Consider the following 26,125-nt stretch of genomic DNA (forward strand, 5'->3'; position numbering starts at 1 on the left):
TAAGCAGCAGAGGGTTTAGCACAGGGAATTGTTGACAAAAAGTGTTAATAAGCCCAAAAGAGCAAAGGGAGAAGGTGGCATCACCCAGAGCCCCAGGGCACCCACCCCAGCTGGCACTGGGGGGAGAAATGTGTCTGCCCTGAGCTGCTGACACGCCTGCAGCCAGCCAAGGCAGGATGATGCCCGCCCCCCCCGCCCCCCCCGCCACCGCTGGCAAAGCCGACATGAAGCACAGTTTGGGCAAATGTAGTTGTCAGTCTTCTGGTCCCCGTGGTTCAGGGTGGAAGTGGAGCGGATACCAAGAAACAAAGTGCAGGACACTCTCTTAGACACACTTCAGTGAAGATCCAGGAGTCAGAGTTCACAGGAAGACAGATTTCCTTTTCTATTAAAGAAAGGCTTTGAGGACTTCCCTGGTGGCGCAGTGGTTAAGAATCCGCCTGCCAATGCAGGGGACACGGGTTCGAACCCTGGTCCGGGAAGATCCCACATGCCACGGAGCAACTAAGCCCATGTGCCACAACTACTGAGCCCACGTGCCACGACTACTGAGCCCATGAGCCACAACTACTGAGCCTGCGCCCTAGAGCCCATGAGCCACAACTACTGAGCCTGCGTGCCACAACTACTGAAGCCCACGTGCCTAGAGCCCGTGCTCTGCAACAAGAGAAGCCACCGCAGTGAGAAGCCCGCGCACCGCAATGAGGAGTAGCCCCCGCTCGCCGCAACTAGAGAAAGCCCGCGCGCAGCAATGAAGACCCAACGCAGCCAAAAATAAATAAATTAAAATTTAAAACAAAAAAAGGCTTTGAATTATCCTTGAATCTACTCTCCATTCTTTTCTCTACTTCCTTAACTTGCTTCCTCTGTAGAGTTGCGTTGTGAGGAAACCCAGATCTTTGGTCCTAGCGGTTAGCTTTCTTCAGAGCCACAGTCCTTACATAGAACTGCGGACCAGGCTAAACATCTCGACGTGCATGCCCCCCGGGTGCCTCCTGCTCCATCTCAGGTGGGGCCACCTGTGGAAGGGGACCCTGCCAGGTCAGGCACAAGGTCAGCCCTGCACATACCCTGGGCTGGTGGTTCCTTTCTATCTGCCTTCAACATTTCCCAATCAGAATTACTTTTCTTACTTTAGCCTTCCCTGAAAACTGGTCCCTCTTCCTGCGTTCCTTCTCTCTGTAGAAGGTATTAGCCACAGTCATTCAAATTCAGAACCTCAGGCATCTTAAATTTTTTTCCTTTGTACCTGACCCCAGATCAAATCCTGTAAAATTCTTTCTGAATCTTTCACAGGTTCCTCCTCTCCTTTCCCTCAGTCCCATACTACCTACCCACCTGTATACAGTTGTAAAAATCTCACATCTTATTTCCCTAGTTCCATTCTTTCCTGTTGCCAGTATGACTTGCTTGTATCTGCTCTCAAATCAGGACATCACTCTTCTATTTAGGAACCTCTGAAGGCTCCCCACTGGATTCAGAATAAATCTGTCTCCTTAATCCAGCATGTCCTCCACAGTTAGAGATTCAACACTTCTTCTTAGCACAGTTTCGCCCTGGGTTGTCAGTTCACTGACCCAGGATTACTTATCATACCCGACACTTCCCTCAGCCCCAAAAGCCCTTTCCTCTGCCTCCCTGAAATATCAGTTAAGATTTCCCATTCTGTATGATGTTTTCTTGATTTTCTTCTTCCTAATTATCAATAGAATGAGTCGCCCCTAAACTCCCATTGTATTTTGCACTTCTTCTATTACCCACATTCTCAGGGTCTGTGTTGTATTATTCAGACAACCCTCTCTATCCTTAAACTATGAGATCCTGAAGGACAAAGTCTGTTATTTTCTTTGTGCACCATTTCTCCCACCATCACTATCAGACTTCGCTGCACAGTGTTTGACATATAATAGATGCTTGTTGAAATCAGTTGTCAGTGTAAACACACACATGAGTTTTACTAATAGTAATGTGTGTAGGGTTGCAAATCTAGGGAAATTGGAAAGGTTGAATGTATAGAGAAGTACCCTTGCGTATAACATATTGATTTATTTTTAAAGTTTCCCATGCTTTTGAAAGCATTCACAGACTCGATCATGGAACTTTGTGTTTGACACACTGTACCAAGTTCTTCAAGTCTGTAGCCCAGAAGACCTTGTGATCTATTTGGCTTTATGTTCATATCCATAAGATACATCTCATTACCTTGTCCTAACTCAGCACCACCAGATCCCCTCTTGACCTAATTGAGCTGGATTCTTCTTTCTGGCTCACCCATTTTGTGTCAAGTACACGGGCTCAGACCACTGATTCCTTAGTTTTCATTTCTTCCTCTTGCTCAGCACCCCGTCTCCCATCCAATTTGCAGTTAAACTTCTCAACTGACTAACATATTTTGAGATTTTATCTCAAAAAGTACCAAAAAGTGCCAAAAAGTACCCTGAGAATTTTGTAGCCATTATTATTTAATTCTCATCACAGTTCTGTAAAGTGGGTATATCTCCATTTATTTATTTATTTATTTAAAAAAATTTTTTTGGCTGCATTGCGTCTTTGTTGCTGCATGTGGGCTTTCTCTAGTTGCAGCGAGCAGGGGCCACTCTTCTCTGTGGTGCGCGGGCTTCTCATTGTGGTGGCTTCTCTTGTTGCAGAGCACGGGCTCTAGGCGTGTGGGCTTCAGTAGTTGTGGCTCGGGGGCTCAGTAGTTGTGGTGCACGGGCTTAGTTGCTCTGTGGCATGTGGGATCTTTCCAGACCAAGGCTTGAACCCGTGTCCCCTGCATTGGCGGGCAGATTCTCAACCACTGCGCCACCAGGGAAGTCCCTCCCCATTTTTTAGATGAAAAAAGTTGAGGGTCAGAGAGGTTAAGTGATTTGTTGGAGGGTCACACAGGTGTTTGAAGAAGCACTCTAGGGCTTTTCTCTGTGTCCTTCAAGTATATTTCTAACATATCATCCTCTTGAAAAACAGACGGGTCTATACAAAGTAGAGGGTTTTCATGGTAACTTTGAGAAAAAAATGCAGTTGCAGTGTCTAATGTTAGCTTTGCAAATTAACATATATATGAGCGCACACACATGCCTATTTAACAATTAAGATAGACACATATAATCAGGTTTTATGCATTCAATTTTACTGAGTGTCAGGTACTTCAAGGACCTTGAAGCAGATGGAAAATGTGGTTCCTATCTTCTATTGAATTGGAAAGTCTTTAGAGAAAAAAGATTACATGGACCTGTGGCAGATGGTCTGGACCGTGTGATGACGATTCCCAGTGTTTCGGGAATTCAGAGAAGAGGAAGATAGGGGAGCACTGGCCGGGGGTGGGGCTCCCTTCTCACAGTCAGCACTTCACATCTTTTCTAGTTTGGGTAAGAGGTGAGGACACGGTGTGTCCAGCTAAGGAAGGCTCACAAACAGGACACACAAGCTTGGAGCAGGGACTGGTCAGGGAAAAAAGTCCATGGGGGGATTATGTTGAGAAAGGTTGAATGGGGCATGAAGCAGAGAGCAGTAAAAATCAAAGCGAAACTTGAATTTCCTATGGAAGGGAATATGGAACCATTCAAGTTTATAAAGCAGCCAAGAGACTGAACTAAGGAAGCTAACTCGACATTTTTAATTTTTGTATAAAAGATAGCATATCTGGGTTCACTAGTCTGCACTCAGCTACCCATACTATTTCAGTCTCATGTGTGCTTTGAAAACTTGTTATATTGCTTTAACTTTTGAACCATGCAAATGTTTTTAAAAAGGAATATCAAAAGTATACCAAAGTTGTTAGTTTCCTTAAGTTAATTTAATATTTTAACACATTTTAGCATTTTTGCATGGTTCAAAAGTCAAGGTCAGTGAGGCATTTGTTACAAAGATACTGCACATGAACAGTCAGTGCCTTAGGAGAGAGAGGCATTAGGCTTAAGCGTGTGTTTTTATCTCTTAAAATATACTCTGGAGGTCTTTCCATGTCAGAGCACAGAGGGCATCCTCATTCCTTTTTTATGGCTGTGTCATATTCCACTGGACGATCATGAGGGTCGGCTCACCTGAGTGTGGCCGTACTTGTGTTAGAGGTCCTGGACCAGGACCGGTAGGATTACGAGTGGACACACCTGTGCCTTTGGTCCATGGCCCCAGGGTCTCCTCTGTAGGGGTCGCACAGTTCTGCACTCACACCAGTGGTACTTATCTCCTCGAGTTTGTCCAATTGAGGATGTTAAGCTTTGGGGGGGTTTGTCAATAGAACAGGTGAGATATATTATTTCAAGGTGTTTCCATTTGTGTTTTCTACCATGTGATTCCAGGGTTAAGCATGAATAAAAAGAAAGATGGGACCATTGAGTGAAACAAGAAAATCAGGAGAAAGATCTGATTTGGGAGGGAAGCTTATGAGTCTAGCTTTTAAGCTGTTGTAATTAAGGACAAGGAGAGATGTCAAAGAGAACGGCAGCGCTGGAGAAATGGCAGGACCCCTGAAGAGGCAGTTTGGAAGTAACCATCGTATCGTTAAAGACTTAATTTAAGCTGTGTTTTCCCTTAAAATTCAGGCAACTTAATGTGAACCAGGGTTATGATAAATGTCACTAAAATTTATTTTCTTTGCAGTGCTTTCATATTTTTGTTCATCAAAAGCAAAATACCAAATAACACATATTCTGTGGACACCACACCATTAATAACAGAGCATGTGAGTAGAGAATGAGAACCACTTTGATCTGAAACATATAATTAAGATAAAAGGATTTGAACGCAGATAGGAGGGTAATGGGGTATTTTTTTAAATCAGAGCTATCTGAAATATTTTAGCATATTAATTATGGCTGGGTCTATGTAGCAATCCATATTTCCACAGTAAAGATGCTCAACAAACACAGAGGTCTACTTATTTTTATTAACGGTAGATCCCTACTAGGAGGTGTGCACACAAGCCCATATTCTGGAACAACTTAAGGATTTCCACAGTACGGGAACGCTAAATACTGAAGAGGAACATGACAGTGACTTTAGAAAGGGGGAGGAAGGAGGTTTTAAAGTAGGATTGGGGGAGGGCAGGGGCCACAGATAAGACAAAGCCAGTGAAAGGGCAAATCAAGTCACACAAAAGTGGGAATTAGACTTGACTTTCCTCTATTTCTCTTTTCTGCCGTATCCCATTCCACTCAAGGGTGAAGACGGGAAATATGTAAGGAGTCACTGTTTTGACCCTGAAGAACATAAATTAGTCTGGAATAGCAAGTCCAGGTTAAACAGGGGCAACCTTTACAAGACAGCCCGCAGCACTAGCGCCAGTGGCTCTGTATACAGACGTGGTTCCCGGGCAAACGGCCACGGCCGTGAGCACAGACTCCGGCGCCTCGGATGCTGAGTGTCCCGTGCACCTGCCGAGCGCCCAGTGCTGGCTGCCGCCCTTGAAATCCCACCTCCCACCCACACACTGAGGCGCTGCCTCTACTCCTTACTTCAAAATGAATCGTTTCTTCCCCTTCCTTCTTCCCCTATCAAAACTCTTATCAACTAAGGTGACAGAAACCTTAGTTAAATCGACACTAAAGTCAAATAATAAGTAGCTTAGGTGTAAGAGGAAAGAGATGTATTGATCCATAGGCCTCTCTGATCAGGGAGATGTTTCAGAGAGAATGAAGGAGTGAGACGGGGAGAAGGCGTCTGATGTTCCTTGCCCACTTTAGGGACCCAGATACCTCCTAACCAACTTTCCTGCAAACAAAAGGGGAAGAAAGGAAAATAAATGCAACTTGGTAAAAGCTACAGAGTAGGCTAATGGCCTTAGATTTTTCCATCAAGATGGAAGTATGTAAGCAAACTGAAGTTTAAGGATACATAAAAAGTATTGGTTACCATGCTGCCATACATCACGAGCTGCTCGTGGGGTGAGAAAGCATGATTGCCAAAGGAAAGCTTGATTTAGCACATAACGTAGAATTCAAATGTACAATAGTTTCTCATCTCTTACGAAAGCATTAGGAGTATGGCATCAAGGAAACATCAGCTAAGAGACAAAGATGATTACATTCAATAGTAGAAATATTATGAATTTGCTTATAACTTTTCCTGACTTAGAATATTAGCTAATCTTAAAACAAGGCTGGAAATGTTTCATTAACTAATTTAGTTTAAAAATCTGGATAAAAATATGCCTGTTGATCTTAGGTATTCCATAGTGGAAGAGCCTAAGTTCTAATTTCTTTACAAGTTATTAAAATTTGCAAATAAAATGCAAGCATTAATAACTTTTGTTAGCTTTGACAGGTGTATCAAAATAGCCATTTAATAAGCTGTGAAAAACATTTAAACAGAGAAGTTGCCCACTGCCAGACCATTCTAAGTGAAAGAAAAACAGAATCAGAAACATTTGAGTCTAGAGATGCCCACAGAATCAGAATGCAGGGTGACATGGTCATATTTTAAAGAGTGTTTGAGAGAGAAGAGAAAAACACTGAAAATCTTCTTGTCACCAGTGTGGTTATCAATTGAATGCTGTTTTCCTTTTGATTTTTGCTTTTTGTTTTCAACAGGTGATTAACAAAACTCAAGATCCCGATCCTGATTATTCCTGGGTGGATAAACTTTCTACAGTGCAAAACCGCTTAGTGTAAGAAGAGGTTCTCTTATTCTGTTTCATATTTGGTTAAAGCAAGAGTGAAGTAATATTCATCTGAGTTCAAGACGAAAATGGTAACACAAGCTTTGACTTCCTAGCTCCATGGTAGAGAGACTTTCAGGTCGCTTGCTGAATTTTAAGGTACAGAGGGTCTTGGTCTCAGTGCTCCAAGGAATTTCTAAGCCACTGCAGTGTCTCTGGCCAATAAGTAGCTGACAAAAGCAATCTCATTTTGCAGGACTTTCGTGCCTAAAGTAAAAGTAAAGTTAAAAAAAAAAAAAAAGCAAAGTAAAGTAAAACTATAGGCCACAGAGTATAATGGCCAGTATGCTCCCAGCAATCACAATCGAATTAGGTCCGCGTCTCCATTACATTACCCAGGATGCTCTCCACTGGAAATCCCTCCACTCATGTGTCAGACAGTTTTATAATCCCAAGATATTTATTGTCAAATATAGTAGGATATTTTGTGTCCATGTAGGTCCTAGCGCCCACCCCCAATTCTTTGTATCAAGACCAGGAGAGTTAAGCTCAATGACAGCCCTTATATTTTAGGGTTTTGGGGGCTGGCAAAGAAATATGAGAATATTTATGTTTTATGTGTGAAAATGTATATTTTATGTAAGAAATATGAATGTGTAATAGTATGTAGCTTGCATTTTTCAGTTGAGGGCTGTTTTAGACTTTCTGTGGTGACACCTCAAGGATAGAAGGCATGTCCTCTGTTAGTGTATACAATGACCTCACAGTGGGAAAGAGGCAGTACTGGGCACATAATAGATGCTCAATAAATACTTGAATCATGTCCTTCCACCATTAGACGGTGGAGGACTGACGCTGCATCACAGCAAGGTGGCATCAGGTACCTTGACCCTGCAGGGCACTCCTGGGACTTTTGCTTGTCACCCCACTTGAGATAGATGGGTGATTGCTACATAATGCCTTGTGATTTCCACTTTGAAGCATGCTTTTGATATGATTCCATGTGTGCGTTTGGCAGAAACATTGCTTTGGGCCCAGGTGAATAGTGATTTATTTGTTTTTAAGGGGCTGCAGTCTCGCGGTAATATCTGGAATACTCTATGGATCTACATTTGTGCCAATCTTTTACATCAAGGACCACAGCAAGAGAAATGATAGTATATATGCAGGGGCAAGTCAGAACGGTGAGAGGAAAAAGTTATTTTACTTTATAAATAAACTCAATACCCATGTTTCTAGTTAAGACTATAAAAAGAATGGGACTGTGGTAGATATTGGTACATAGATTTGTCGATGAAAATTCAATTAACAGTCAAGTTCAGAAGCGAAAAAAGGGAATTTTATCTGAGCCAAACTGAGGATTATAACCCAGGAGACAGACCCTCAGAAAACTCTGAGAACTGTTCCGCCTGTTAAAAGGCAAACGCACTGTCATATACTTCTTCGAGACAAAGGATCGTACATCAAAATGACATACTGATATTTTACATAAAGTTCACCAAGGATACATAGTCCAGGTAAGCAGCTACAAACCTCTGTAGCAGGTCACCATGACCTGCTACAGAGCTGGGAAAGAACACTCTTCTTTTAAGAAGTTATTATACATTGGTAGCATCCGAAGCAAAAAAGAAATTGATCTTTACGGTCAAGCAAGCACTCCCATTTTGAGAAGCTCCAGTTAAAGTGTAATGCAGATGCACACCTCACATTAGGGAGGAAGGAAGCCCAGACAGACCCAGAGAGAATTTTATGTTTAGATTTTCTTGTCGCGCCTTAAAGTAAAATTTCATTTCATCAGATTTGATCTTACTTTGTCATTGCAAGTGGTGAGTTAGAAGGGCAAGGGAAACTAAAAAAAAAAAAATAAAGGACTGTTTGAATATTTTCATGGAATCTTTAACATACAAATAGAATCAATTTTAGTCAGGATTCATTTCAGCTACTTGGATCTTAACACATGGTTCCTGGCTTTACTGCAAGATTTGGAGATTATTTTCCAGTTTGATGATCTCTAGGAAAATATGTATTCCTCTCCTCTTTAAAAAAAAAAGACAAGAAAAAAAAAACCTGAAGTGTAGCACATAGTACTTTAAAATCAAATAAAGGTCAAAATATAGCCTGCTTAGTATATTATTTTTCGAGCACAGAGTAACGCATTGAAAGGCCCAATGTAATGCTGCCAAATTATCTCAGTTTCTAGCGCTAGAATTAATCTCTCAAGATGTCACTTCCACATACTGTGCAACAGCCTTCTGCAGGCTCTGAAGGAGGTGAGAGTGTCTAATTCAGGATTCTGTGATTATACTGAAACGTGGCTTACACCCACGAAACGATAAAAGAACGATGTCGTGGTTAAGACAGTTCTACATCCATGGCACAGGAAATGAATGTCATCTGTGATCAGATAAGGGAGACTTCTGGAGGGCAAGCCATGAGGGAAAGATTGATGGAGAAGCTGGGATTTGAACTCTAAATGAGCAGATAGACTTTGAGTGACTACCATGGTCTGTTTCTTCCTTTTTATATTCAGCCCCACGAACAGTACTCAAACTTTTATTAATTTCTGTCTTTTTTTAAAGATTTTATACAAATACCTTTTGTATTTTTATTCTTTTCATTTTAAAGGATAAAAACTAATAAAAATAGAATAACATAGGATAAATTAAGAGAGAAGGAAAAAAGAGTGACAAAATAAAACAGAGCCATGAATGAGTCGAAAAACTGTGCTACACTTGTACACTTGCTAGTAATGAGTCATAATTTGGCTCTAAGATTCCTTACAGCCACAAAGGAAATCAGATCAGCCCCAGAATTCAGCAAACACAAGATAAAAACAACTAATTGTTCAGGAGTACAGTTGTTCTTGGTACTGGGACATAATAAACAAGGTCCTCAACAATCTCTTCCCGTAAATAGTACAATCAGTTCTTAGGGATCTTTCTTATGACAACTCAAATGTCGTCTGATAGAGATACACTTTATTCCAATTTATTCAAAAATAATTCAAGGGGGGAATATTTTTTTAATCTCACTTATTTAACAATCACATAAATAGTATATGCTCTGTGCTGGCCACTGTTCTAGTTACAGTAATAACTCAAGTGACCCTCCTAGCAACCTTACTGGTTGGATACCATTATTATTCCGGTTTTACAATTGAGAATATTAAGACAGAGAGAGATTAGGTAATTTACCCAAGTCTCCAAGTTAGCAAGTGGTGGATTGATGAGTCCCACCAGGTTGTCAGTGTTTTAATCGCTAGATTATGCTGCCTTTTCTGGTGGTCTTTGGGTGGATGTGTTGTTGTGATATGACTCAGAAGCAGGATTTAAGACTTTAGAAGAAGAGACAAACCCTTTGACTTTCAAGATTTTCTGGCTAAACAGGGCCACTCATCTTTCTCCAAATTTAGTTGAGAAAAACACTGAGCCCAATGTGACCTTCCCAGCCAAGAACCTGCATTACACCCATCTGTTTGGCCAAAGGACCCTCTTCTTTAAATAGTCAGTGGAGTTGGGTTTCTCAGATATTGGGCCACCATCTGTGTTATTAACTCCCCCCGTGTAATTAGGTTTATAGAAAACAAATAAAATCCTCTTTGGAATAACTTCCTGAATATCCTTCTGTATAGCTGCCGGGGTAGCTGTCATCTGCAACCTGGAAGCTGGTTTCCAGACTGATCAATACACCATATAAAATTAGCACTTCTAAAATTTTTTTACACACCATCCCCCAACTACAGTCTACTTGGAGATTTGCTACAATGGCCATAGCCATCAGTAAAATTAGGTCTGATACCTGTTCTTAAAAAAGGAGATATTAACGTGATATTCACATAATGTTTGTTGTTTCCTTTTTAGCTTTCCAAGATAATCATAAAAGCCAGTCTTTTAGATTTGATTATAGTAACTAACTTCTTACTATTTTAAGTATGTTAATTAAAATTCTATGTAAATAACATGTAGATGATAGAATTAATGCTTCCTTTACATTTAAGGTTGATTTGAGTGAGTTTGTTTTATTCTTAGAACTCTAGATGTATTTGAAATGACTAAACTGATATGCTTGAGAGTTTTCTAACCTGTATTTCCAGATTTAGACTATGTTTTTGCACACTTCAGCGGCATCTTCCTCGCAAGTACAGTCTACTTTCTGGCCTACTGTATAGCCATGAAAAATAATCCTAAACTATATCCCAAAGCAGTCTTGCCAGGTAAGAATATTAACGACAGAAACTCTTCTTACTCCGTGAAAGTATCATGCCCTATTCATTTAGCTTGAATAATCGTCTTCTGGAAACCAAGCCATTCTCTGTGTGTGTCCGTTTTTGTGTGTCTGTGTGCGTATGTGTTCATTCCCTCAGTGACTTTGGCCCAGTTCACCACCAAATATGAAGGATTTAGAAACCATGAAACTGGGTTTGAAATGCGAAGTCATTATTACAGAACCTAGAACTTGAACAATGAATCTAAGATTGTTTCCTGTGCTGAAACATCTTGTGTATTGAGAATCAGACTTTAGTATTTCTTCTTCACCAGCTAAGGATGTATATTAAAAGCCAGAGTCCTGGGGCTCTCCCTATATTTTTATTTATCTATCTATCTATCTATCTATCTATCTATCTATCTATCTATCTATTTATGGCTGTGTTGGGACTTTGATGCTGCCCTCGGGCTCTCTATTTGCAGTGATCGGGGGCTACTCTTCGTTGAGGTGCATGGGCTTCTCATTTTGGTGGCTTCTCTCGTTGCAGAGCACAGGCTCTAGGCACGTGGGCTTCAGTAGTTGTGGCTCGTGGGCTCAGTAGTTGTGGCACACAGGCTTAGTTGCTCCACAGCATGTGGGATCTTCCTGGACCAGGGATCAAACCCATGTCCCCTGCATTGGCAGGCGAATTCTTAACCACTGCACCACCAGGGAAGTCCTGTATATATTTTTAAAGTGTCAACAAATACGAATCTCCAGTCACTTGGGAAATAAACATTTTCTCCAAAAATTTAGGGGAAATTATTTTAAAGTTTTAAAAAGTTATGTTAAATGCACATGCTTTTGGATTTAATCAGTTAGGCATTGGTTAAAAAAAAAAGTGTATATATAATGAAAAGTTATAATTTCTCATTTAAGAGTTTGCTATAATTCGATATGGAATATAGGTCCACAAGTAAAGTTTTTTAAAGAACAAAATAAAGCATGTGTCAGAGATTCACTCTGAGTGCCTAATTCATTGAAGCCAAAGTGTGCCACTGTACCACTATACCAGTTTAGAAAATGGTAGAATATTTACTGAATGCCTAGCTAAAGTATCAAACATTTTAGCTGATATTTTTATTCAAATTCTAGGAGTCTTTTTCCCCTTAGCTAAGCATCATGCTGAATTTCACAGATTTTTATGGTCATGGTTTAGAGTAAATGGTGTTTGCAGAATATGTTCAGACCCAGTATCTTCCCTAGGTCCCCCTCCACTACCCAATCTTTACCTCAACTACTAATTTGGGTACTTGATTTCATGTCAATAAGGTAAAAGGTGATCTTTATACCTACAGCAGTCAAGAAAAGAGAAATCATTTCGTTTCCAAAATGGTCCTAAAACATGGCTAAAAATCCCATGTTGGCCGTCAGTGTTGATAGGAGTGTGTTGGTCTGAGCACTTTAACATTCCCACTCTACCTGGCGTGTGGGTTTTTCAGGAGGGGAGGTGGTTGGTAAACGTGTGGTGTCTGTGTGTTTCAGGATTCCTGTCTGGAATACTCTGGGCCATTGCTACCTGCTGTTGGTTCATAGCGAACCACTCCCTCAGCGCTGTGGTCAGTTTTCCAATCATCACTGCTGTAAGTAGCTGAACTGCTTTTCCAAATTTTTGTTTTTCAAACGTAAATCTAATTTTTCTCAAGCATTCTTAGTGAATCACTGAAGCCTGTCATGGAGTTTGAGTTTTCAGGAGTATAATTCGTATAACAGATTCATGTAGATAAACTGATACCCTCTAATCTCATGTCCTTGATCTCTAAGGGAATATTACTAACCTCATTTTAGCAGGTTTGTTCATCTTTGATACCCTTGCAGTTTTTGTTTGGTCGTTTTACCTAATTTCGTTTGGGATACATTGTAATTTGCTATTGATAACAATATTCGTCTCTATATAACAGTTTATTGATGTAAACAATGCTTTTGTGTGTATTATCCCACTTGAATCTCATGACAGCCTTGTGAGACAGAAAGTATTTCAGCCCCTGTTCACAGGGCTCGTCGATATTTTAAGGAAGGCTTTCAGAAAGTGCTGAAGCAAAGTATTGTCTCTGGAGGGTACCATCTATCACGCATTCATAATGCAGTTGGCTTCATCTGACTTTTTTAGGTGCCAATCATGTAGCGCATAGGTAGCAGAAAACCAAAAATGTTTCTTTTGACATAGGCAGGACAGGTATTTTCAGGCTTGTCCCCATTTTGAAGACGAGAAAATTGAGGCAATAGCTGACAGAGTCGTCTGAAAGAACATGGCTACGTGGATATCTCAGGGCTTCTCAGGAGAGAGTTTCTTTTCTGCAGGGCTACCTTTTGCCTTTAGTATAGAATCCAATTTAGAATGTTTCAGGTTCCTTATGGTACTGGGACCGAGACACACACACACACACGAGTTAATTGCTTTAACGTTGGGCTCTTACTTCTACTCTAGTATCTTAGATTGTTAAGTTGTTTACCTGCCTCCCTGCTTCCTAAATCATCATCATAAACAAAATTTGCCTAAAACATTTTAGCAGCACACCTGTGCAAGCCTACAAAACTGATATTTTTAAACACATTGTCTGGTCTAAAATACAATTGCATAAAAGTTTGAAACATCCTTAAATTTTAATTTAAATTCTGGGTTTTAAACAGCATATTTTGACAGTTCTGTGTTCATAAAACTGTTGGCTTTATTTTTTATTTGAATTTAGTGGTACACTAAAGTGAACTATTTTAATAGGTTAGTTTTTTTTAATTTAAAGAGCTCACATTTTGACATTCTTAATTTCTATTGAGGGAAAATGTTATCAAAATTGAGCAAGTTATAAGGAATATTTTTAAGTTTAAGTCCTCATCATTGGAATGGCAAAAGACCCAAATTTTTTCACAGAAAAGGTTTGTTTCTCATTATTTCAAAGATATTTAATGCTAGAAGTGACCATATAACAGGAAAATGTAATGGGCAATGGGATATATCACTTACCAGTGAAATGCTTAAAAGTAAATTTGTAGAGCAAAGTATACAGTATGATATGCACCTCGACTAGGGATGCAAATGTTATTTGACAGTCATATCCCACTACGTAAGGAGGAATGACACATTAAAATAGATGCAGTCATTAATCACATCAAATTTAAACGTTGTCACATGATAGTGATTTTGTCTTTCAATGAAATTATATTCTTGAATAAATGTGGATTCTTCAAAACGAGTTTGAAGCAACTTTTTGTATAAAATACACAGATAGAATTAAGTCACACAAGACAAACAGAAATACAAACACAAATAGAAAATGAAAACTATGATAAAAGTGAGAAAGTAAGCAAATAACACAGAGAGTAAATAGTTATGTGATTAAACATTGTTTTGCTTTTGCTTGCAAAATGGGGTGAGACAATGTGATAACTAATTCTTTTTAGCTGGTAACATTATTTCCTCAGAAAAGACCAGTTATTTTCTAACACTAATATTTTTTTGCTTTTGTTTTTTAAACACTAAATTCTTAATAGAATTTATCCTATGGGGCCTTATACAGGGGACGTGGAACAATAATAAATAATATTCTTCACAAAAATTTTATAGTAGATAGAGACATGGTTTTCCTCCACTGTTTCTTGTATTAAGTTATGGTAAAGACTTAGGACAAGACATTAAAGCCTAATTCAGTGGAAATAAATGGCTGAGGCAGGTGGGGTGTAGGCGAAGGGCCGGTGGAAGTGGTCACTGTGGCATTTGGAGACTCGCCCATCAGAAGGATGATTCTCAAACACTGTGATGAAATCAGGCGCCTCACCCACCAAGTGTGGCTTCCTCTGGCCCCTGAGGATTGTTTCCAGGAGGGACAGGTATTTCTGGGAGGTGAGGGCCTAGGTCTTTATTGCTACTGGGCTCTTGCTTGGTTTCACTGTCATTAGTTCAAAGACAGCCTTATCTGTATGCAGAAAAGATTTGGCCCTGCCCTTCAGGATCTTACCTTCTTCTTTATTTTATTTTCATGGCAGAGCTAGATTGGTTTTAATTTTAACTTTTTTTGCTGGAAAATTTCAAAGACACCCATCACCCAGCTTTAACAATTACGAATATGGTCAGTCTTGTTTCATCAAGAGTACATTTTTCAAATCCCAGCAGCATACCCTTCTTCCCTAGGACATGTATTTCCATTCTTAGGACCCATTGGTGACTAGACCAAGAGTTCCTTGAAAGCAGCACCTACATTGTTTATTGGCAAATGTTCAATTAAAAAGAAAAAAAGAAAAGGAAAAGAGAAAGAAAGAAGAAAAGCCCACGTAGCAGGACAGAGGGCTGGGTACCTCTGCTCCCAGTCTTCCTCAAGGAATTGAACGGCCGAATCAGCTTCTCAGGAAGGTGAAGCCTCTCCAGGTGGCTCAAGCTCACCTTCTTTTCCAAGGCTGATTTATAAATGTGTAATTTGTACTCACTTACAATAGAAAAATACGCAATCCCAGCGCCAAAAGAGTTGTGACTCTCATTTAAGATGCCCTTCTTCGTTGACTGTCCTTTGCCAAACCAGGGTCCGTACACACTTTGACTTCTGCTTGGGTTACATCTAGCAAAGCACCGCTTCCAGTAACCACAGTGCTCCTTGAAATAACTCTGAGGCCATGTCTAAACTCATATTTAGAAAGTCATCAGCCAGAAAGCTTCAGAGGTCAGTGGTACCTCTTGGTATTGTCTTCTCCCGTGTACTCTGAAGGGATTAAAGAGGATAAAATTCTTGAGCGATTGGCATGATAGCATTAATATTTACACCCTATTCTATCATTTCCTCCCATCCTGCCCCAAGTCACTATGAAACTGCTAAAGGGCCCAGGTGCTTCTTGTTCGGTTTGGATTTTGAGGCTTAGGACCATACGTCATTGGTAGAAGACAGTTCCTTTGACCTATTTCTCTGGCTCTTTTGATCTTGACTTTTCCAGATCCCAATAAACAGAGAGTAATGTGTTCCTATTGCGTTGCTCACCTGCCAGGAGTGAAGTCCAGCTTTGCTGAACCAGGCATGTAGACAGTTGGAGTGGTGGAGGGGAAAACAGGCTGGGATTGTTTATTTGAAACTCTTCCAGAGTGTGTGCAGGGTTTGACAAGGAATCATCAAAATGCTGATACAGTACGCCTTCTACACAAAGACTGCAATTAATCTAAATTCCAATGTTTTCCTTTCTCAGTGAAAAAAATTAATAAACTTGAATAGCTTAAAGTTTTCAGATTGCAGAATCATCCTTTTTCCATCTCATTTCTTCTCTTTTGTGCTATATTATCTCATTCCTGTCTTTGTCTCCTGCTTACTAACCCGTTGTTTATTTTTCCTTTTTCCATCTTCCCATAATACTATCTGTAGCATTCACTAGAGCATAATGTGAGACATAGCTGATTACTGTGCAGTAATATCAGCTAAAGAGAACTTTAAAGTACATGCTGCTCCCATATGCACATTATTTTTCAGGTCCAAAAGAACATACTAAAATTTCTTTAGTTATGATATTATCTAATGCCAAAGGAAGTTATAAGTTTATTCATACACTTTTTCCTCTTAAGCCCATTTCTAGAATCCTAAGGAAGTAGTTCACTAGAAAAAATAAACTACTTGCTTATTAAAATATTTTATTATAAATCACATTAAAGAAACACATTGTATGGCATAAAATATTATAGCATCATCAAAATAATAAAAATGAAAGCCATAAAGAAAATAAAGGAAAGAAGTCTTCATTTTTTCACCTAACGCTACTTAGTTTAACTCAATGTTGAGCTCAGATTGAGATTATGAATAGTTTTTCCTGACAATATTGTTATATTGTTTTTACAATAGAAATTTATTTGAGGAAAGTGTCAGGTCAGCTCTCCACCTCACTGTATTTGTGTAGAGTACAGTCACAGAAAAATAACCAATTTAAATAAAGTTCTTATTTTTATTTAAGGGTCCAGGATTTATAGCTGCAATGTGGGGTGTCTTCATGTTTAAGGAAATACAGGTATGTACACGAAAGGTGTAGGTCCAGTTGAGAAGGGTATTTAATACTATGCGTTATTTTCTGAAAACTGCATGCAACACGAATTAATTTGATAGATCAGATGTTCAAAGTGCTATTATCTCTAACTAGGAAAGAAAATATTAATGATATGACAATTATTATGAACATGTTTTTCTCCACCCCAACTTCAGGGAAAAATGCTTTAGTTGACTTTATTTTCCTGTAAGAGATTTTGGTTAAATAATCCAATAAAATATGATAGAGGGGAAATTTTATCTAGTGTAAAATATGGTAGATAAACAAGATGAAAGATTTTTTATCCCAAAGATTAAAATATCCCTGAGGGGAATTTGGGAATAGATTTTCTGTTGACTCTCATGCCTCCCAAGGTCCTCCATATCCAACGACCAACTTTACAGGAAAACAGTGTGGTAGCAGGTGACAACTGCCTCTTCCCTCTCGAGTGTAAATGGTGCTGACATTTTTTTTTTTTTTTTAATTTATTGGGCTGTGTTGGGTCTTTGTTGCTGTGCGCAGGCTTTCTCTAGTTGTGGCAAGCAGGGGCTACTCTTTGTTGTGGTGTGTGGGCTTCTCATTGTGGTGGCTTCTCTTGTTGTGGAGCACAGGCTCTAGGTGCACAGGCTTCAGTAGTTGTGGCACGCGGGCTTAGTTGCTCCGTGGCATGTGGGATCTTCCTGGACCAGGGCTTGAACCCATGTCCCCTGCATTGGCAGGCGGATTCCTAACCACTGCACCACCAGGGAAGCCCCCAGTGGTGCGGACTTAAAATTGCATTTATCAAATAGTTCTAGGATGTTTGTGTGTATTCTCATTCAAAATTGTTTTAGGATTTTTCCCCTTTACCTTTATTTGTGGAAAAAGTCTTCAGTTGAGCAATCTATGTGAATAGTATTTTGTAATAGTTTTTACTAAAAAATATATATAAACTAGAGACACTGTCAAGGCATCATAGGTATAATACTTTTTGTCTTAATAAGCAGCAAATAATTCCTATTTCTAAGAAGATCTGATGTTGCTAATCTCTGGGAGCCATAAAGTGAACATGTCACTGGATAATTCTTAAAATGATTATTCAGTTTTACATTTAAAACATCATTTCATTCATTCCAAATGAAATGTTTTGACTTAGAAAGCCATAAGATGTTAATACAAGTAAGGTTTTCAGATTGAAGAAGTAATAAATTTGTTTAGAAGATATTTGGATCGCGATCTTAATTTTTGTGTTTTTAAATTTACAAGACAATTTAAAACATTTATAGACCCATAAGTTACTTTTGTGCACATGTTTCTTACTTATTTTAGTTAGGGTTGCTTTCCACAGAAAGTAATTCTATGCCCAAGGCACACTGTAAATCTCTTTGCAAATATTTCATCTGCCTCATGAAGGATAATGATTTCTATTTAAGAATTGGGTATTATCCAGCATAACACTCTGAAGCCTTAGAAAAGAACAAGTAAGTAACCATAGCTTATTTACAACTATAGATATAAATAAGCACAAACTAAGAATCGATTTATTATGAAGCATTTAAAAATTATTTTAGTCACTACCACAGTAATAACGATACTGAATTTAAAATCTTCTTCCCTAGATACAAGAACGCCCTTGAGAGAGAGAATCCCTAACCATTGGGCCTCGTGTTAATTCTTCAGAGTCCTCTAAAAAGACACTAAGCACATTCAAAGAAATGTTTTTTTAAGACACCTTTTAAAAAAACAGCTCAGACCAAATAGAGGAGGAACTTTTAAAAATGATAGAACATGACCAAGTAGGGTTTAATTCAGGAATACAAGAATGGTTCATAATATGCAAGTTAATTAATGTAATTTATTATACTATTAGATAAACAGAAAGAAACTCTGTGACAATATATATTCAAAAGGCATTTACTAAAATTAAAAACCAGTTTTTAATTAAGAAAACAACCTCATACAATAGTAGAAACCTCTTACAAATAGGAGGAAGCTTTAGTTGATACAAGATGTCTATCAAAAAACAATAGCAAATACGTAACTAAGGTGAAACATAAGCGTTCTCTGTCAATTCTACCTCAATAGAACTGAAAAAAATAAGAGTTCTCTGTAAGTTGGAAGTCATAGATTTTCCATCATTGCTATTTTTCAGTATTTTCTGGAGATCCTAGCCAGTGTGATAAGATAAAATTAAGAAATAAGAGGACTAGGTATAGGAGAGAAAATTGTCATTTGCATATAGCATTCTCTTCTTTAAAAATTTAAGAGTATCAGCTGAAAATCTTGAGACCCACTAAGATCATTTACTAAGGCACTGAAATATAGGATAAATATTAAATCAATAGCTTTCCAATATGCCACTAAGAACCAATTAAAAAGAGGAAAATAAATGCTATTAATACCTACAAAAATTATAAAAATAAAAGAAAATAATTAACAAGAAATGTGCTGGATTTATAAAATCTTTTCCTTTACTGCAGAAGTTTACTACAAAACATAAAAGACTATCAGAATAGATAGGAGACTCATATATCCCTGATGGAAGAGCTCACTATGGCTTAGGCAGCACCTCCAATTACATTCAGTGTAATTCGGATAAAATCCCATTGTGTTTGATCTGCAGATTTGAGAGTGAGTGCAAAAGTTTGGCCAAGTATGTAAGTAAAAATAGAGAGAGGGCAAAGCTGAAAGCACAGTGAGTTTTGCTGACCTTTTAACTCTAGTTTAAAAAGCCTTACAAATCTGTCTACAAACAGAACTTAAGGTGTGTCCAGTGATACTTATTCAATGCAGATACTGAGTTGCCTCTTGACAGCAACTTTAAAGGAAAGTTTTAAATACTTCCCATGCCAAGGAGTTTAAGAAAGAGTTAGCAACTAGACAGTGATACCAAAATCCTATTTGAATTTTAAAAATTATTTTTCTTAAAAAGAAGATAAAACCCTAGAGGAAAACAAAACCAAAACGTTTATCTTTATGACTCATAGGTCCTATCAGCTATGTCTTGAAGCTGTCCTAAAAGACACATATTTAAAAGTCTACAACCTGGAGCAATAAGGACTTAATCGGAGATCCAAGCACTTTTTGTGTGAAAGAGTTTAACGATTTTATTTCATTTTAATGACATCAGTGCTCTGGTTTGTCCTCTTTGCCCTTGAGACATTCTTTTATATCTGATATCTGTTCTTCTTTGGGAAGTTTGTTTTAGAATCTTATATTTAGCTATTTTAAACTAGACAGACATTATATTTTTAGCAACACATTATAGTCAGTGTGTCCACAGTAATCCCAATGCAGGGGATTGTTACCACAGCAATTGACAGGTCCGTAGCAACACCCAGATAAAGAATGAGATGATTTGTCATTTTAGCAGCTGTCTCAGAAATCCAAGTTAAATACTTTTTTTGCTTTGGGAAGGAATGTTAGCATGATCTTTCTAAGAGTCAACATTCACCTTTGACAAACGAAAACTATTTTGCCCAAATATAATCATTCTTTTTATCTAAGACACTAGGCAGTTTGGACAGATTCTTAACCTTAGAAGGGAAAAAATTTTACCCCCTAAGAACATTGTTCTTCTGTCTACATAGACAATAAAATAGAGAGCTTATGAAGTATTCACATTATTAGGTGGTACAGTGCTGATAAATGAGGCCCCATATATTGTTTTTTCTTATTTCAGTGATTGCATCAATTGGCTAATTCACAAAGCACATTTGGAAATTGCCCTAGTGTATTGATTCTTTGAACAAATATTTATTGAGCGCCCACTCTGCACCAGTACTGGTATCTAGGCAAAGGCTGCAATCTTTAAGACTAAGAAAAAGATGTCAGGGACCCTTAACGCCCTCATGCAGGAGTGTGTGTGTGTGTGTGTGTGTGTGTGTGTGTGTAAATAGGCTGCCCTGTGCCTGGCAAGGATTTGTGCTGCCTTTCACTTGTAGAACTTGAATTAGAGTGGCTTCTGGTAGAGTTGGTGCTGACAGTGAATCAGGTAATTCAACCAGCCCAACCCGACTTGCAAAGACCACTGTGGTCATCAAACAGACGCAAAATCACCCACTTTAACCCAACTGTTTATTAAGATGAAAAAAAAGGGGATATACATTTTTGACTATATATTAATTGTCATTAATCTTAAAAAAAGCTGGTAATAGTATCATATGATTTGACTATCAGGAGATCTCAGTGTAATTGAGATCCTATATTACTTGCCTCAGAGTATTGGGTCTATATTTAAAGAGCTATATAGACAGCCTGGCAATCATTCAGAAGGGAACATCCAGGACCGTGCAGGAGCTTGAAACCATTCCATTTGAAAGATAGCCAAAGGAGCTAAAATATTGACCAGGGAAAAAGATGCTTCAGGGATAAAAGACATTTATTTTTCAATGTTTGAGGGTTTATCTTGTGGAAGAGAGATTAGAATTGATCTATCTGTACCCCTAGAGATGGAGCTTATGAGAAATACAATATTTCTACCGTGCACAGGATGGTATTTCTTTGTTAAGGTACAGATGGAGTGGCTGCGGTGGGAGGTGGTCCTCCGTGCTTCCATCTTTAAGACAACATAGCTGGGCGAGTAAACTCCATCTCTGTTTCTCCCTTGCGCTTTAGACTGGTCTCTGTCTCTCCATCTGCACTTCATCCTTTCTGCCCAGGAAGACTGCGATCACCTTCTCATTGGTCCTCTTGCATCCATTCTGGCCCCCTCCGATCTGTTCACCATCTGCAAAAGCGTGGGCTTTACAAAATGCAAATCCCGTCTTTTCGCCACACCCAGCTCTGGCCATTCCTCTGATGTTTTCCCACTGCTTGGAAAAATAAAACCAAAAGTAGAGCATGGCCTCTAAGATGCCTGTGTGCTCAGGACCATAGCTTCCAACCTCATCGAGCTCCACCTAACTCACTGCTGTAGCCCCTTGGACCTTCTTTTAATCCTCTCGGACCTTCTCTTAATCCCTGGCGAGTACCATGTTTCTCTTGCAGCAGAGCTCTGCACACACATTCCTTCTACCCAGGATCTCTACCTGCTGCCCTCCTTCCCTGCTCAGTTCATTGACACTTAGAAGCTCAACTCAACCTCAAACCTCCCTCCTTAAGATTCCTTGGTAACACACAAACAGCCTTGGGTGTTTGCTTATTAGCCTCTTTCTGGCTTTTAACATGCCTTTCTGCAATGATTTTATTCATTCCTGTCTCCCATATTATGTGAGTAGCTGAATAGGGGCACGTTTCTGTTCACCATTTTAACCCCAGCAAGTGTGGATGCATAGTGGGCGTGCACATGTGTTTACTGAATGGTTAAATGATGGAGGATCTCCGGGGTTTCCAGAGAGTCAGGGAGATCAGGCAGAGGGGTAGCGAAAAACATACAGGAGGTAGACCAGATGGTTAGTAAGGTCCGCAGCAATGTTGAGAGTCTGTGCTTTTTGCATATTTGGTTCAGGTTTTCTTAATGACAGTTATTCATTTTTATTACTTAGGGTCGACAAAACTACCTGCTGATGATACTTGCATTTTGCATCATCTTGGCTGGAGCCTTATGCACAGCTTTTTCTAAAATCTAACAACCACAAGGCCAGCAGATGGCAGCAGTGCTTGAGAACACGCCTCTCCTGGACACAGAGACTGTGCTGAGAACAGGGTTCATGTTCATACGGCAAATGGATCTCCATCCATCCCGGATTAGGGTAGATGATTTTTTTTTTCCCCACAAATGTGAGAATGAAGGAAAACACTTTCAGTCGAGCATAAAAATGAGAAATTCTTCTAATGAACTTATTTATGAAGAATTATATCTAAGGATGCTGCTTTAACCACAATTATGTATTTACTGGTGCATAATCTAGAAAAGAGTGTGGATTTCGTATGCAAAGAACTTGGTATATGTCCAAATTTCCAACATATGAACCTCATTAGTGAAGATAGGCATAAAAATGTTTGGGGGGGGGAGGAGTGGGAAGAAGACTTATAGTGGCATTAGAATCCAAAGATATCTGGGGCCTTTGCGAGAAAAAGTAAATGTCAGAGTTGGTAACAGAATGTGAAAAGGGCCATTTCATTATTTTTAGCCCAGACTTATTTTTACCTCAGATTAATGTTGCCCACTTCTCCATCACCCACCTGACTTAGCTCAAAATGCCTTTTGATTATCTCCAGATAAAATCCATCCTCAGAGAACAAAAACTTCCACCATTGAGAATATGTGTGTAACACATATACATACATAAACAAGTACACACATGAATACACATGCATATATGTATGTACTACTCCAAGTTGGGGGGAGATTCTAGAATTGGTGAAGTGAGATTCTAGCTTATCGGAGTGAGAATTTTAAGGGACCAACACACTCCTTTAGATGTACAATTTAATTTTTTTTTCTGAAATATACTTTTCTAAAATCCCTCTTATAACCGGTGGTTTTCTTCCTGTTTTAACTGGCGGTTTCCACTAGGTAAAAGAAAATCACAGAAAATGATAGTGTTCTTTAAGAAAACTGAAATGGAGTTGCTAGTACAATGTTTATCACAGTGGTTCCCAAACTCTCAAAATAATCGAATTAAAAAACCTGGAAGAGTGCGGTGTCAATTTCACCCACTCCCTCTCCTAGAAGCAGTTCACTTTGCTGCTAGGACAGGCAGAAAGTGTGTGTGACTCCCAAGCTAATCTGTATGGGTTCAAATCCCGCCTCTGCTTCATCTTAACTGTGTGACTTTGGATAAAGGTCCTGCACCCCCTCTATCAGATTTCCCATCTGTAAACTGGAGATAATGGTAACATCCATCTCACATGGTTACTGGGAAGTTCAAATTAGTGAAAATCTGTAAAGTATTTTCATGAGTGTCTGGCGCTTGGCAAATATATAATTCTTTTTTTTAAATTAATTTTTGGCCGCATTGGGTCTTCGTTGCTGCGTGGGCCTTTCTCTAGTTGCAGCAAGCGGGGGCTACTCTTCATTGCGGTGCACAGGCCTCATTGCGGTGGCTTCTCTTGTTGTGGAGCACGGGCTCTAGGCACGCAGGCTCAGTAGTTGTGGCACATGGGCTTAGTTGTTCCGCGGCATGTGGGATCTTCCCGGGCCAGGGCTCGAACCCATGTCCCCTGCACGGGCAGGCGGATTCCTAACCACTGTGCCACCAGGGAAGTCCCTCTAATTCTTAGCTATTATAATATGTCTTGTTTGAGAAAGAAAGCCTGTGTCTGTAGATTGGAGAATACTTTGTGAGAGCTACTCCTCTCACCACCACCCACACTCAAACAACTCCTTATGCCTCTCTATGAGTTCAATTTAAAAATGATACTGGAGTCCCTGTTTAATTGTTGAAGTGTGAATATAAATAAATATTTGATTGCAACATCTTCCAAAAATTCATTTTAATTTTAACCTAAAATGTTGATATCTTTGAATCAATTGACATGATACGAAGCTATTTTTCTTGTTTAAATGTATTTTAAAATTTTATATTAATGGCATTGAATTATTCTTTAGCAGAGGTTGCCAGTTTGTATGTAAAATTTTAAATGTGAAGTAAAGCAATTGCAGAGGAAAAATGAAAAATGTTATTACCACTCTACAGTTTCTGCTACCAGGTAGTGACTATAATGTTAGTACAGTAGTGTGGGAGAGAACAAGCTTTTTCAAAATGCTTACCAAACAAACAACTTTTTATGTAGAGGTTAGTCTAAATGGGCAATTTCCAAATCTCTACTCCCTTCGCTTACCTTAGGAAGTTAATGCCCACGGTTCTTAAAGTTTGGGGGTTTCCTTTTTCCTTGTCTAATATGGTCAGATTCTTGTGTTTGCATTAATTTTGGCTTGGCTTTCTGTCTCTGTGTTCAGAGGGCAGTACCTTAGAAGGGCATAGCCCCCAGTGAAGCTGGCATGCAGATTATGATAATTTTCTACTATCAGAAGAAAAATGCCTGATTACCAAAAATCCCTAATGAGTTTTAAAGAATTAATAGTACAGACTTTCCCCTGAGCTACCAAACCTCCTTTTAGTCCTGTTATACTGATTTGTTTCTACTTATAGAGTTGCTACCTACTAGCCTTGTATGTATCAATATTGGGAGAGCTTCTGAAAAACACACTGAGCAAAAACGGTGAGTTGTAGAGATGTGTGCATGGTATGATACCATTTAAATAAATTTTTAAAAATCAAAGTAATATGTACATTTTCTGTGAATTCATATGTATGCAACATATTAGAAAAACATATGTACCGAACTCATAATAGTGAGAATAAAATGGTGACACTAGGTCAAGGTGACCTTGAGCACTACCTGTAATACTCTAATTTTTATGGCAATGAATTCATCTATGTGTTCTTTAATATGTGTTAAAAAATCAACGGCAGAAAATCTCAGAAGCATATGTCTAAATGTTAAAGTAATTAAACTAGGTACTGTTTAAAATATCAAAGCAAGAATGCACACACATGAACACACAAACTAAAAAGACAAAGATCAAGACAAAGCTGGGAAATTTTCCAGTGTGGGAGTCCCACCTCCTAAAGGTGGAAGCCAGAAACTCGCTTTCCTAGCCTCCCTGTGGTAGGATCTAAGGGTTTTTCTGACCGTGGATTCTCCAAGCCCAATTCCATGGTCCTGCTGGAGATTCTGTGAGCTACCTAATATAGTTGTTGCAGAAATTTGGCCTCATTAAACAACAACAACAAAAAAACTCGCAAATACCTTTTAGTCTATTTTAATGAACTTTAAGAGGTATAATTTGCATCCATAAAATTCTCCCATTTTAAGTGAACAGTGCTATAAGCTTCAGTGAATATACACTCATGTAAACACCACTACACCCTAGATACAGAACACTTCCAGCAACCCAAAAAGTTCCCTTCTGCCTCTTTGTAGCTAACCGGTGATCTGTTTTCTGTCATTCTAGATTACTTTTGCCTATTCTAAAATTTCATATAAATGGGATCATATACAGTGTACCCTTCATATCTGATTTCTTTCATCTTCTAGCCATTTTCAAACAATTTTTACTGATCTAAAACAATTATAATGCATTCTCAGTTATTCTCCCTAGTGGAAGAAAGCATATGTGTGTATTCAAAATAACAACTAAAGCAAAAATGATTAACATTTGGAATTGTCATATTTAAGTGTGTGATGTGTCACGTTCCAGAAAGTCACCATTTTAAATTAATAGTGTAGTTAAGAAGAATTCTTAGCTACCCTTTGAGTCCATCCCCAGTCTATAATGTTCTCTTTTGAGGGGCTGTAAGATATTAAACTGCTTAAACTAGATGACCTCCATTTTCTACATGTTGAAAAAAAAAATGCCTGTTCTTG

At 38.9% G+C, this 26,125-nt stretch overlaps 1 protein-coding gene across 4 annotated transcripts in view; it reads left to right on the forward strand.

Annotated features, from left to right (window-relative positions):
- Nucleotides 1-25,030, forward strand: part of TMEM144 (transmembrane protein 144) — a 48,512-nt gene extending 23,482 nt beyond the window's left edge. For 3 of the 4 annotated variants that reach the window (XM_007184149.2, XM_007184147.2, XM_007184148.2), the window contains 7 exons: nt 4,603-4,684; nt 6,531-6,607; nt 7,664-7,782; nt 10,692-10,811; nt 12,329-12,426; nt 16,760-16,813; nt 22,294-25,030. In XM_007184149.2, coding sequence (XP_007184211.2) covers nt 4,603-4,684; nt 6,531-6,607; nt 7,664-7,782; nt 10,692-10,811; nt 12,329-12,426; nt 16,760-16,813; nt 22,294-22,377 — 634 coding nt within the window. In that variant the 3' untranslated portion in view covers nt 22,378-25,030. The remainder of the gene's footprint in view (nt 1-4,602; nt 4,685-6,530; nt 6,608-7,663; nt 7,783-10,691; nt 10,812-12,328; nt 12,427-16,759; nt 16,814-22,293) is intronic. The other variant, XM_057547025.1, reaches the window with a different exon arrangement.
- Nucleotides 25,031-26,125: the final 1,095 nt, after the last annotated feature.

Source organism: Balaenoptera acutorostrata, chromosome 5 (assembly GCF_949987535.1).
Source record: "Balaenoptera acutorostrata chromosome 5, mBalAcu1.1, whole genome shotgun sequence".
NCBI classification, from domain to species: Eukaryota; Metazoa; Chordata; class Mammalia; order Artiodactyla; family Balaenopteridae; genus Balaenoptera; species Balaenoptera acutorostrata.